Source organism: Eubalaena glacialis, chromosome 9, assembly GCF_028564815.1.
Source record: "Eubalaena glacialis isolate mEubGla1 chromosome 9, mEubGla1.1.hap2.+ XY, whole genome shotgun sequence".
Lineage (NCBI taxonomy): Eukaryota > Metazoa > Chordata > Mammalia > Artiodactyla > Balaenidae > Eubalaena > Eubalaena glacialis.
This window is the reverse complement of record NC_083724.1, coordinates 22,426,021-22,439,448: the sequence shown is the minus strand read 5'-3', so window position 1 is coordinate 22,439,448 and position 13,428 is coordinate 22,426,021. Positions and strand designations below refer to the sequence as shown.

The window sequence follows — 13,428 nt, the reverse complement described above, 5'->3', positions numbered from 1 at the left end:
AGAGAAAAACAGTAACTTTACAGGGAAGAAACTTGGCAGAAACCACCTTAAGTGATCAAGGTTAATATCACCAGGAATAGGATAAACTGGCATTATGTGTCTCCTGATGTAATGAAATGAGAAAGACACAACATTATTTCAGCCAAAAAACCAGACACGCATGTTGGGAGAAATTCTATTATATACCCAACCCTGAACTCTTCTAAAATTTAAAGGTCATAAAAGACAAAGAATGAGGAAATGTTCCAAATTAAAGGACTCCCAAGAGACATGACAAATAAATTAACCTGATACTGAGAAAAATTTTCGTATGAAGAACATTATTGGGCTTCCCTGGTGGCGCAGTGGTTGAGAATCTGCCTGCCAATGCAGGGGACACGGGTTCGAGCCCTGGTCTGGGAAGATCCCACATGCCGCGGAGCAACTGGGCCCGTGAGCCACAACTACTGAGCCTGCGCGTCTGGAGCCTGTGCTCCGCAACAACAGAGGCCGCGATAGTGAGAGGCCCGCGCACCGCGATGAAGAGGGGCCCCCGCTCGCCGCAACTAGAGAAAGCCCTCGCACAGAAACGAAGACCCAACACAGCAAAAGTAAATAAATAAATAAATTTATAAAGAAAAAAAAAAAAAGAACATTATTTTCACAACTGGCAAAAATTTTAAAAGGTCTATGAATTAGATAATAGTATTGTGTGAATGTTAATTTCCTGATTTTGATAACGGTATTTAGGTAAGAATGTCTTTGTTCCTGGAAAATATACAGTGAGTATTTAAAAGGGACACCATGCCTGCAACTTATTCTCCAATGATTCAGAGGAAAAAAACAACACCACCACACACACACTCACACACACATACAAACAGATGATAAAGTAAATGTGGCATGATGTTAATAACTGGGGAATCTGAAGGATATAAGGGAATTCTTTGAACTATTCTTGCGACTTAAAGTATTTCAATAAAAAGTTACTAAAATACTATCAACTTTAAAATATAAGTATTTATCTTTATAATGTCAAAGTAATAAAGGATTTCTTAAACATGACACAAAAACACAAATATAAAGGAAATGGCAAATAAATTTGACTACATAAAAATACCATGGAGAGAATGAACCAATAAGCCAAAACTGAGAGAAATTATTTGCAACACATAATACCAACAAAGGACTAGTGTCTAGGATATATAATGAATTCCCACAAGTAAACAAGAAAAGACAAGAAACCAAACACAAAAACAGGCAAAAGTATTAACAGAAAATTCATAAAGGAGAATGGCCAATAAATAAATTAAAGTAAGTTCAACCTCACTGGTAATCAAGAAAATTTCACAGCAGCACTGTTCATAATAGCCTCAAACTAAAACAACCCAAATGTCTATCAACAGTAGAATAGATAAACAAACTGTGGTATATTCATACAATGGGAATCTATACACTTGACAGTACTGACAATGAATAAGCGATAGCCACATATGTGAACATGGATGAATCACAAAAGAAAACAAATAGTATGATTCCATTTAGATAAAGTTCTAAATATAGGAGAAAAAAATTTTTTTAATTAGCACTTAGGGCTGCATAATGAGTAGTAAAAAAACCAAACCGAACCACAGGGGAAAAGCAGAAAAGCAAAAGCATGGCTATCATCAAAAATTTGAGACTACAGTTATCTTGGAGCAGGGAGAGTGGGAACACTATAAATGAGAGGGGTACAAACAGTGCTTCTTCAGTATGTGTAAACATTTTATTTCTTAATCTGGGTAGTAATTACATGGGTATTTAAAACTGTATTCACATGTTTTACAAGCTTTTCTATAGGTATAATATATATCTCTAAAAAGAGGGACAGAATGCTCACAACTTAGCCCTAAGATCTTCAAACGGTAATCTTTAAAAGAAAGAAAAGAAAGAACAGCCAGTGAGGTAAGGAAAAAAGTCATGGAAGTGTGGTGTTTCTGAAGCCATGAGAAAAAAAAGAGGGAATAGTGAACTTTCAAATACTTGTGAGAGGCAGAGTAAACTTTCACACAACACATAAAAAAGTACTGTTCTCTGTTTGATGAATTATTTATCTTAGAATGTAGACACTACTCTGCAACGACAAAGGATTTATTAATACAATAAAAAAAGGATGGTAACATTCTGATTATTTTATATTCAGAAACCAAAATTTTTAATTGTATTTTTAAAATGTCCTCCTCCCACAATGCAGAACATTAATTATACCAACAGTATGTATTCAATTACTGAAATATGTGCAGTTCTGCATTTGATAGCTAACTTTTGGCAAACTTGAGTGATAGCCCCAATTTCTATCATTTGTTATTAAAATGGTTACAAAGACCTTTGGCTCTCCCAAATTGTACATATGAGTAGGGGCTAATAACAAATACAGTCGTCCCTCAGTATCCACAAGGGATTGGTTCCAGCACACTCCCCAACCCCCCCACCCTGTAGACACCAAAATCCAAGGATGCTCAAGTCCCTTATATAAAATTGTATAGTATTTGCATATAATCTCTGCACATACTCCTGCATACTTTGAATCATCTCTAGATTGCTTGTAATACCTAGTATGTTATAAATGCTATGTAAATAGGTGTAAATACACTGTAATGCTATGTAAAATAGTTGCCGGTACAAGGTAAATTCAAGTTTTGCTTTTTGGAACATTATGGAATTTTTTTCCCCCAAATATTTTTGATCTGCAGTTGGTTGAATCCACAGATTCCAAACCTGTAGATATGGAAGCCCAACTGTATAAAACACAAAAATTTGGTCAGACTAAAACAGAAACTTTAACAATTTAGGAACATGAACTGAACAATCCACTTGACTTTTTCGGTTATAAACAACAAAAAGCTTTTACACTAAATTTACCATCTGTTTTCTAGAAAATTTTGGACAACAATTTGGCTAAGGATTCTTTTTTCTCACCTATAAAATGAAGATAAACTAAATATCACTTAAAGTCTCAACTAATATTTTATGGTGTCATCTGGGAAAGAAAAATCAATCACAAAGGGTAATAAAATTAAAATACTTTATCTAAATAATAAACCACACTTTGAGAGTTGCAAAACCAAAAAGTATATTAACCTAATGATATATCCAAGTAGGCTCTCCACTACTTTTCCCTTTACATAAAGGTTCATTTTAAAAGTTTAAATTATTGAGAACTAATTTTAAATAAAAGGAAGCTCTCCAAAGCAACATTTGCATGAGTAATGCAGAAGACTACTTTTATTAGTGCAAAAATGCAACTTCACACAAACTCAGGGTAAAGATGAAAAGTTCTGATGTTTAAAAAACAAAAACAAAAAATTGTAAATCCTCTTCTTTGAATAAAGGAAGAACATACTACTAATTTAGGTCCTTGTTTTAAAGTGTCACTACTTAAAAAAGGAAAAGTATTTCTCTCAAGACCACTTACACCAATATTTTGCTGGTTATATTGGGCTGGCCAAAAGGTTCGCTCGTTTTTTTCTGTAAGATGCCTTTAGTAGCACTTAGTTGTCTTAACTTCATTTGAAACACTTTTGTTAGATTGTATTGTGACAGCTGTCAGACCAGCGTGCATTTTTAAAAAAACTTATCAAAATTGGTGAATTTTTGTGTAGCCATTTTAATATTGAAGATGGAAGAAAAAAAGCAACATTTTCAGCATATTATACTTTATTATTTCAAGAAAGGTAAAAACGCAACTGAAACACACAAAAAGATGTGTGCAGTGTATGGAGAAGGTGTTGTGACTGATCAAACATGTCAAAAGTGGTTTGCAAAGTTTCGTGCTGGAGATTTCTTGCTGGATGATGCTCCACAGTTGGGTAGACCAGTTGAGTTGATAGCGATCAAATTGAGACATTAATTGAGAACAATCAACGTTATACCATGTGGGAGATAGCCGACATACTCAAAACATCCAAATCAAGCACTGAAAATGATTTGCACCAGCTTGGTTACGTTCATCGCTTTGATGTTAGGGTTCCACATAAGCGGAAAAAAACCTTCTTGACTGTATTTCCGCATGTGATTCTCTACTCAAACGTAATGAAAACATTTTGTTTTCAAAACAAATTGTGACAGACAATGAAAAGTGGATATTGTACAATAATGTGAAACGGAAGAGATCGTGGGGCAAGCGAAATGAACCACTACCAACCACACCAAAGGCCGGTCTTCATCCAAAAAAGGGGATGTTGTGTATATGGTGGGATTGGAAGGGAGTCCTCTATTTTAATTAGCTCCTTCAGGAAAACCAAATGATTAATTCCAACAAGTACTGCTCCCAATTAGACCAACTGAAAGCAGCACTCGACAAAAAGCGTCCAGAATTAGTCAATAGAAAATGCGTAATCTTCCATCAGGATAACATAAGACCACATGTTTTTTTGATGACCAGACAAAAACTGTTACAGCTTGGCTGGGAAGTTCTGATTCACCCGCTGTATTCACCAGACATTGCACCTTCGGATTTCCATTTATTTCAGTCTTTACAAAATTCTCTTAACGGAAAAAATTTTCATTTCCGGGAAGACTGTAAAAGGCACCTGGAACAGTTCTTTGCTCAAAAAGATAAAAAGTTGTGGGAAGATGGAATTATGAAGTTGCCTGAAAAATGGCAGAAGGTAGTGGAACAAAAGGGTGAATATGTTGTTCAATAAAGTTCTTGGTGAAAATGAAAAACGTGTCTTTTATTTGTACTTAGAAACCAAAGGAACTTTTTGGCCAACCCTATAGATCAACTTATTTAAACCAGTGGTAATATATAAGACTATTAATTTCAAGCAAATGGTTGTATGGTTTATAAAGAACGAGTAATGTTAATGTTAGAAAATAAATTCAATTTCAGGTATCCACTTGTTTTTGCCAACTAATAGAATCTACTAATATTAAGATTCAATTAATGAACACATTTTTGTTCCATGATTCTCGCTTTTCTTTAGAAATCCTGAGAGAATCCAAGAAGAAACCACCTGACATATATGGATTAATAAATGAAACTTTTAACTTCAGAAAGCTTGTTCTGTGACCCAAAATAGAACTACTCACCAAAAGCCATAGGGGGTTCAAGGGATGGCTGGCCATCACCAGTAGGAAGGTCTAAGCGAGTGAAGTCTCTGCTTTTGTCATTATTATATTTCACATTAAGGCTGGTAAGCTTGGAGAAGTCAATACGCAGAGTGCAGCATGCATTATAGATATTCTGGCCATCCAGAGCCTAAAGCATGTAAGAAAGGGACTGATGTTTTGCAAGACAATAACAATAATAAATCAAGTAGCCTCTACTTTGACAGAGTGGCAATCAGGCATAAAGCAAAGAGGACTAAACTAAAAGCCAAAGACCTGTGTTTACTTTTACCTCTGTCACTAACTGTGTGAGCCTAAGAGAGAAAATGAAAATCTCTATTTCTCAGTTTTTTCATCTGTAAAGTAAGGATAATAATCCCTATCTTGTCTATGATAAGAGCAAATGGAAGAGGAGAAATGTACAAGCTTAGAAAACTATTATACGTTATTGTACATTGTACTAATTATTATTATGATTATTTTTTAAATGTTTAAAGATATTTAAATTTTACATTTCATCTTAATTCATTTTAGTGTAATTTATATAGGTTAAGATGAAATAAAGCCTTTGTAAATGGTACCTGTCAGAACCACAATATGTGAAATATTATCTACCACTTACTGATTTTCTTGTAAGTTTATTTTCTTTGAGTAATAAACTTGAGGGAAGTTTTGAGTCAGATCAGATACAAGACCAAAAATCAGCAATCCCTCCTTTGAAAATAATAAAGACTTACCAAAGGGATATTTATAGCCACTTATGACTTCCACAAACACTTCAATTTATAAAAATAGATACCAGAAACCAAAACATAAAAAATATCAATAAAACAAAAACATACAAATATACAAAAACCCCTGACTTATCATACTTATTGACCAGTATGCCATCATAAAGGTACAAAATAATATATGTGGGTAGTGGGTACAGCAAATATAAATGTTATTCCTAATCAAGAGCTAGACACTTTGTGATACACAAAAGTACTATAAACCTTAGTCCCTATCTTTGGAAAAAAATTAGAAATAATTCAGATACCAATACAAGATAGAATTATAGAGTTAGGGATAGATCTCAATAGGAGATGGGTCAAATGTAACCAAACTGAATGTGAAGTTTTACATCCTGTCAAAAGTCAAGCACTCATGTACTAACAAGAAGACAATATGAATTGAAGGCAGCATATTTCCTAAGATTTAATGTCTTTAGCAATTTAGAGCTCAATGAGATTCAACAGTGAATACAGTTGCAAAAATATTGAAATCAATCAATCTTTGGCTCACTTAATAGAAGTAAATGAGGCACTAGGGTAAAGATAATCCTACTTTATTAGTCAGATTATATCAGGAGTACTGTGCTCAACTCTAGACTTTAAATATGACAAACAGAAATGAGTCCCAGAAATCTGAGAAATGATAGGTGATTTGAAACCATTTCATATGAAGAAAGAAGTAATTTTTAGACTATAAGAAGAGCATATGGAACAGTACTTTTAAAAATGGTAAATTTTAGTATGTATATTTTATTACAATTTTCAAAAAAAAACACATGGTAAACTACAGCAAAGGAGAAGACATGATGGCTTTCTTTGGTATCACTGAAGTGACTGATTAACAATTGAAAAATGAAAAAAAGATCATAATTACCATTTTGGCATAATGTGCATTCAATGGGTCAGCATACTGAAGCAAGGCTTGAAACTGATTATTCTTTGTAAAGGTGATAATCTTTAAGACTGTGCCAAATTTAGAAAATATCTGGAAAAAAGTTCACATTAGGTTAAATTTAAGGAAAAAATTTGCTAACATATCTTTATAAATACAACTTGATTCATGAATCCCAGTTTTAAATGAAAATAATTTCCTCTATTAAAACTACTGGTACCAAAATTACTTAAATCAAGCCTAAGATGTCCATGTTTCAACACTCATGCATGGCTTAAAACAGTGCCTGACACATAACAGGCACTAAATATTTAACCTATTTTACAGCATGTCATAAATGGCACAATACTGAATCAGGAGGTTACAACAGGAATTAATTAATGCTGTGCGATGTTGGTGTTACAAAGCATATACCTGGAAGTGGAAGAGTCATACAGATCAACTATTTCAGCCTGAGAATCAGCATCTACTTCTTGAAATTTTTATAGACAGGAAAACTATAAAATATTCAACAAAATGAACAAAATGTTCAATGCTCTATTAATTCATCAAATACTCATAGAGCACTGTTCTAAGCTCTAGAAAGTCAGCAGCGAACAAAACAGTAACAAGAGTATCAATATGGGCTCATCAATTTTAAACAATAGTACCATACTAATGTTAATAATAGGGGAAACTGTGTACGTCTGTGGCGGTAAGGAGGTATATATATTCCGCTCAAGATTTTTGTGAACTAAAAGTGCTCTAAAGAATTCTAGTAGAAAACAAAATGTGAAACAGGAAAAAAAAACCTAAAAAAGGCAGAAAGAGAAGGGGGAAGAAACAACAAACAAGTAGGAAACAGTTACCAACCTGGCAGATATAAGTCCAACTATATAAAAAATCACTTTAAATGTGAATGTTCTAAATATGCTAATTAAAATACATACCTGTCAGAGTGGGCTTTTTAAAAAGCACAAACAAAACCCACCTCCAGGTTATTCATGAGAAACCCACTTTAAATATAAAGACTCAAGCTAAAGGGAGAGAAAGATACACCATGCTAACACTAATTTTTAAGAAAAGCTGGGGCTTCCCTGGTGGTGCAGTGGTTGGGGGTCTGCCTGCCGGTGCGGGGGGCGCGGGTTCGGGCCCTGGTCTGGGAGGGTCCCGCGTGCCGCGGAGCGGCTGGGCCCGTGGGCCGCAATTGCTGGGCCTGCGCGTCTGGAGCCTGTGCTCCGCGGCAGGAGGGGCCGCGGTGGTGGGAGGCCCGCGCACCGCGATGGGGAGTGGCCCCCGCTTGCCACAACTAGAGAAAGCCCTCGCACAGAAACGAAGACCCAACACAGCCATAAATAAATAAATAAAAATTTAAAAAAAAAAAAAAAAAAAAAAGAAAAGCTGGTACAGCTATAGTAATTTTAGACAAAGCTGACTTTTGAAGAAAAATTATCAGGGATAAAGAGGGAGGGTATATAATAATAATAGGGGTCATTTATCCAAGAAGACATAACAACCCTTAATATGTATGTGCTTAATGAAAAAGAATCAAAATACTTAAGAAAAAAAGCTGCTGGACTATAAAAACACTATTGTAGCTGGAGACTTTCACACCGCTCTACCACTAATTGACAGATCCAGAAGTCAGAAAATCAGTAAGGATAGAGCTGAACTGAATAGCATCATCAATCAACTGGATCTAATTGACATTTATAGAACAGTACACCCAATAATAGAATACACATTCTGAATTTTGCATGAAACATTGACCAAGATAGACACATTCTGAGCCATAAAACACACTTCAACAAATATAAAATAATAGAAATCATACAGTGTATATTCTCAAACAATTATAGATTTAAACTAAAAATCAATAACAGAATAAAAATACCTGGAAAATCCTCAAAGAAAGAAACGAGTCTCTGCTCTCATAAGGAAAGACAGACGATAAACAAATAAGCCAATAAATAGCAATGTCTGGTCATAAAAAAGTGTTTTGTTTAAAAAATAAAAGGGAAAGGGATGAGAGTGAACTGGAATCCAAGCTGGGAAGGTGCAAGGGTGCTCAAGGAAGGCGTCTCTAAAGAGTCTTTAGAGAAGTGGAATAAACAGAGTTGGGGGAAGGTTTCCTGACAGACCCCTGGTTACCAATGCTCTCACAACACTTGTTATACTTCCCCACCACAAGTTCAGGGCCAGGGTTACTACAATGCATTTTGCTTTCCTCTGACATCCCATTTTAAATCTGGATTTTAATGAGCCAGAAACCTGCCCTTCTCCTTCTAAGGATAAAAACGTTAAGTATTCCCTATGCTGGTAAGAATTTGCTGTTATCAAATACTATGTATGTGTCTCCTTAATAGGCAAATTGTCCTGCTTTTTAATTATCAGAAAGAATGATGAAGAATAACTATCCTAGGGCCCTCCCTGGTGGTCCAGTGGTAAAGAATCCGCCTGCCAATGCAGGGGACATGGGTTCGAGCCCTGGTCTGGGAAGATCCCACATGCTGAGGAGCAACTAAGCCCGTGTGCCACAACTACTGAGCCCGTGAGCCAAAACTACTGAAGCCTGTGCACCTAGAGCCCATGCTCCGCAACAAGAGAAGCTCGTGCACCGCAACAAAGAATAGCCCCTGCTCGCCGCAAATAGAGAACGCCCATGCACAGCAACAAAGACCCAACACAGCCAAAAATAAATAAATAAATGTATGTATTAAAAAAAAAAAAAGAAAAGAATCTGCCTTCCAATGCAGGGGACGTGGGTTTGATCCCCGGTCAGGGAACTAAGATACCACATGCTGTGGGGCAACTAAGCCTGCGTGCCGCAACTACTGAGCTCATGTGTCTCAACTAAAGAGCCCGCATGCCACGAACTACAGAGCCCATGCGCTCTGGGACCCCTGCACCACAACCACAGAGCCCACACGCGCTGGAGCCTGTGCGCCACAACTAGAGAAGAGAAAACCCACATGCTACAACTAGAGAGAAGCCTGCGTGCCGCAACGAAGGATCCCGCATGCCTCAATGAAGATCCCACATGCCGCAGCTAAGACCCAATGCAGCCAAAAATAAATAAATAAATAATAAATAAATCTTAAAAAAAAGAATAACTATCCTAGAGCACAGGCAACAAAAGAAAAAATAAATTCAACTACATCAAAATGGACACTTATGTTCATCAAAAGACTATCAACACAGTTGAAAAAGCAACCCACAAAATGGGAGACAATATTTGCAAATCATTTATCTGATAAGGGGTTAATATACAGAAATATAAAAAAAACTCCTACAACTCAACAACAACAAAAACCCAATTTTAAAAACAGGCAAAGGATTTGAATAGACCTTTCTCCAAAGAAGATAATCAATAGCAACAAGCACATGAAAAGATGCTCAATGGGAACTCCCTGGCGGTCCAGTGGTTAGGACTGTCAAGGGCCCAGGTTCGACCTCTGGCCAGGGAACTAAGATCCTGCAAGCCACATGGTGTGGCCCAAAAAAAAAAAAAGAAAGAAAAGATGCTCAACATCACTAATCATCAAAATGCAAATAAAAACTACAACAAAATACCACTTCATGCCCCTATTAGGACAGGTACTATTAAAAAATCCAAAACAAACAAACAAACAGAAAAGATTAAGTGTTGGGGAAGATGTGGAGGAAGTGGAACCCTTGTGCACTGTTGGTGGAAATGTAAAATGGTGCAGTGGCTATGGAAAACTGTATGGGGATTCTTCAAAAAAAATTAAGAATAAAATTACCATATGATCCAACAATTCCATTTCTCGGTATATACCCAAAAGAATTGAAAGCAGAGACTCAAAGAGATATTTGAACACCTATGTTCATAGCAGCATTATTTGCAATAGCCAAAAGATGGAAGCAACTCAAGTATCCATCCACAGATGAATGAATAAACAAAATGTGGTGTATCCGTACAATGGAATATTATTCAGCCTTAAGAACGAAGGAAATACTGACACATGCTACAACATGGATGAACCCTGAAGACACTGTGTTAAGGGAAATAAGCCAGTCTCAAAACAACAAATGATGCGTGATTCCGCTTATATGAGGAACCTAGAGTAGGCAAATCCACAGACAGGAGGAAGAATGGTGGTTGCCACGGGCTGAGAGAAGGGAGGAATGGGGTGGGGAGTTACTGTTTAATAGGTACAGGAGTTTCAACGGGAAGATGAGAACATTTCTAGAGATACCTGCTATTTGGTGATCGTTGCAAAAAAATATAAATGTACCTAATGTCACTGAACTGTACAATTTTAAAAAGTTAAAATGATAAAATTTATGTGTATTTTACCACCCTCCAAAATAAAATAACTATCCTAAAGTCCAAATACTCATTTTTGGCAAGATATACTTTAACATATTATTAGCTTAGAGTTAAACATTTCTTATAAGAGATAAGAAGATCAACAAGATTTGTGGAACCAATTTGTCTTGGAAGGAATCACCAGAAAATGCCATTCCTTAAAAGTTCGATAGTCTGAAGGCTCTTTATTGAAATTTAAAACTTTTAATAAAATGTAGTTAATTTCATTATGGTCATATTTTAGGGTTTAGAACTTTGAGACCTTAATCCCTCATTATAACTGTATTTTGAAAAATGCTAGGAAATTTTTTGTTTTGTTCTTTTAATGAAAACTTTGGTCTTGTAACAAGTTATTTCCTCAGTACACCCTCATGTCCTAGATACTATTCTTAAAGTTTATAGAAGAATACCAAATTTACTTTCTTCTCAGCTGTCAAAGATTTTATGTTGTATCTTTCTTTAAGATATAGGTATAAGCATTCTTTGGAAAAGGTATTATGTTTTCTTAATTTCCATCCTTGGTGATACTATGGTGTTACATGCATGCACACACATCAATCTATATATTGTAAGTGCATCAATTGAGGTTTGGTTTTTTTTTTTCACCTGATAAACTAGTAACAGACGTTAAAAATGTGTATGTAAAAAAAATGTGTATGTATATATATAAAAGGAGATATAATAACTGCCTAACCTCCCTCCTTCATACTGCAGACACAAGTAGTGTTCTAAAGTACAAGTCAGATTATACTCTTCCCTGCTTAAATTCCTCACTATCTCCCCATTATCTACATGGTAAAATCCAAGCTCTTTGGTATAACATACACAATCTCTCCCTGGTGTACCTCTCCAACCTCATTTCCTGACACTTTTTATACCACACTATTTACATCAACAATAGGGAATTGTCTATAGTAGTTCTCCAGATACACTAAGTGGTTTCAGACTTCCATGCCTATACATGTGGCTTTTCCCTTTTCCTATAACTCTTTACCTAATACCTAAATTTTCATTTATCTTTTTCAAAACTCAGCTCAGGGAATAATGCCACCAGAAAATTCTTAGACTCACCCAAATCTCAATAGAGTTCATTCTCTAGTACCAAATATTAATATCCCCTCTTGGCCTCATACAAATATTTATCTAGCTGTTTTATTTACATTGGTCTATACATTTGTTTATATATGTCTCCTTTAATTAGACTGAAAGCTCCTTGAAGGTATATACCTTGTCTTAATCATTTCTCTATCATTGAGTACAATTCCTGGCATATAAGAGGCACAGAGTAAATGCTTATTATTAATTGATAACAAATTATACTCTGAGACCTGACTGAAGAATTATGGCAATATGCAATTTTTAAAATGATAAACATTTTTGATGTAAAATATCTTGTTAATGAAGTAACAAGAGCATATAATTTGCCTAAAATTTGGGATTTTATACTGTATTATGCTATAGAACCTAGTTAATTTCCACTTAACCTTCAGATTTTGTTAACAGTTCGATTCCTTTCCCTCATTTAACTTGAACAACAACCTGAAGCATATCCTCCCTGACAGACGTGTTTGGCTGTGTAATTTTCAACTGAATGTGCCAAGAGAATATGAATGAACTCAACTGGCTAACCATGGATAGCTCTCTAGAGCCCTCTGGATTGTATTTACTGAAAGAGTAGCTGCAAAGATCAATCTGATACTTTTTTTTTGTTTTAATTTATTTTTGGCTGCATTGGGTCTTCGTTGCTGTGCGCGGGCTTTCTCTAGTTGCGGTGAGCGGGGGCTACTCTTTGTTGCGGTGTGCAGGCTTCTCATTGTGGTGGCTTCTCTTGTTGCGGAGCACGGGCTCTAGGCACGTGGGCTTCAGTAGCTGTGGCACGCGGGCTCAGTAGTTGTGGCTCACGGGCTCTAGAGCGCAGGCTCAGTAGTTGTGGTGCACGGGCTTAGTTGCTCCGCGGCATGTGGGATCATCCTGGCCCAGGGCCCGAACCCATGTCCCTTGCACTGGCAGGCGGATTCTTAACGACTGTGCCATCAGGGAAGTCCCCAATCGGATACTTTTTGAATAAAGTAAGTGAGCACCAACACTGGGGAATTCAGGAATGCCTGAAGTGTGGTTTTTAACAACTTTTTATAGTTATCAAAATACTCATTTTTAAATAGATTTGGTCTCAAAAGATCAATGTTTAGGAAAGTTTAATATATATTTTTATAGATTACAAGGTCTTTGACTATTTCCTAATATATTTACTTTGCTGTCATAAACATAAGAAACACATAGACTCAACTCTTTACATTTCTTGTGCATTTTAATCTTTTCAGACTTTAAAATGGGACTAATAACATACTAAAGATCAAATTCTGATAAAATTAATCTTCAGG

General features: G+C 35.9%; 1 protein-coding gene across 7 annotated transcripts in view; it reads right to left on the bottom strand.

Moving 5' to 3' along the window:
• The window catches only part of PTBP3 (polypyrimidine tract binding protein 3), a 100,146-nt gene that overhangs the window by 24,352 nt on the left and 62,366 nt on the right, over nucleotides 1–13,428 (bottom strand). For all 7 annotated transcript variants that reach the window (XM_061200102.1, XM_061200099.1, XM_061200101.1 and 4 more), the window contains 2 exons: nucleotides 6,718–6,828; nucleotides 5,053–5,221 (listed from right to left, as the gene is read on the bottom strand). In XM_061200102.1, the coding sequence (XP_061056085.1) occupies nucleotides 5,053–5,221; nucleotides 6,718–6,828 (280 nt within the window). The remainder of the gene's footprint in view (nucleotides 1–5,052; nucleotides 5,222–6,717; nucleotides 6,829–13,428) is intronic.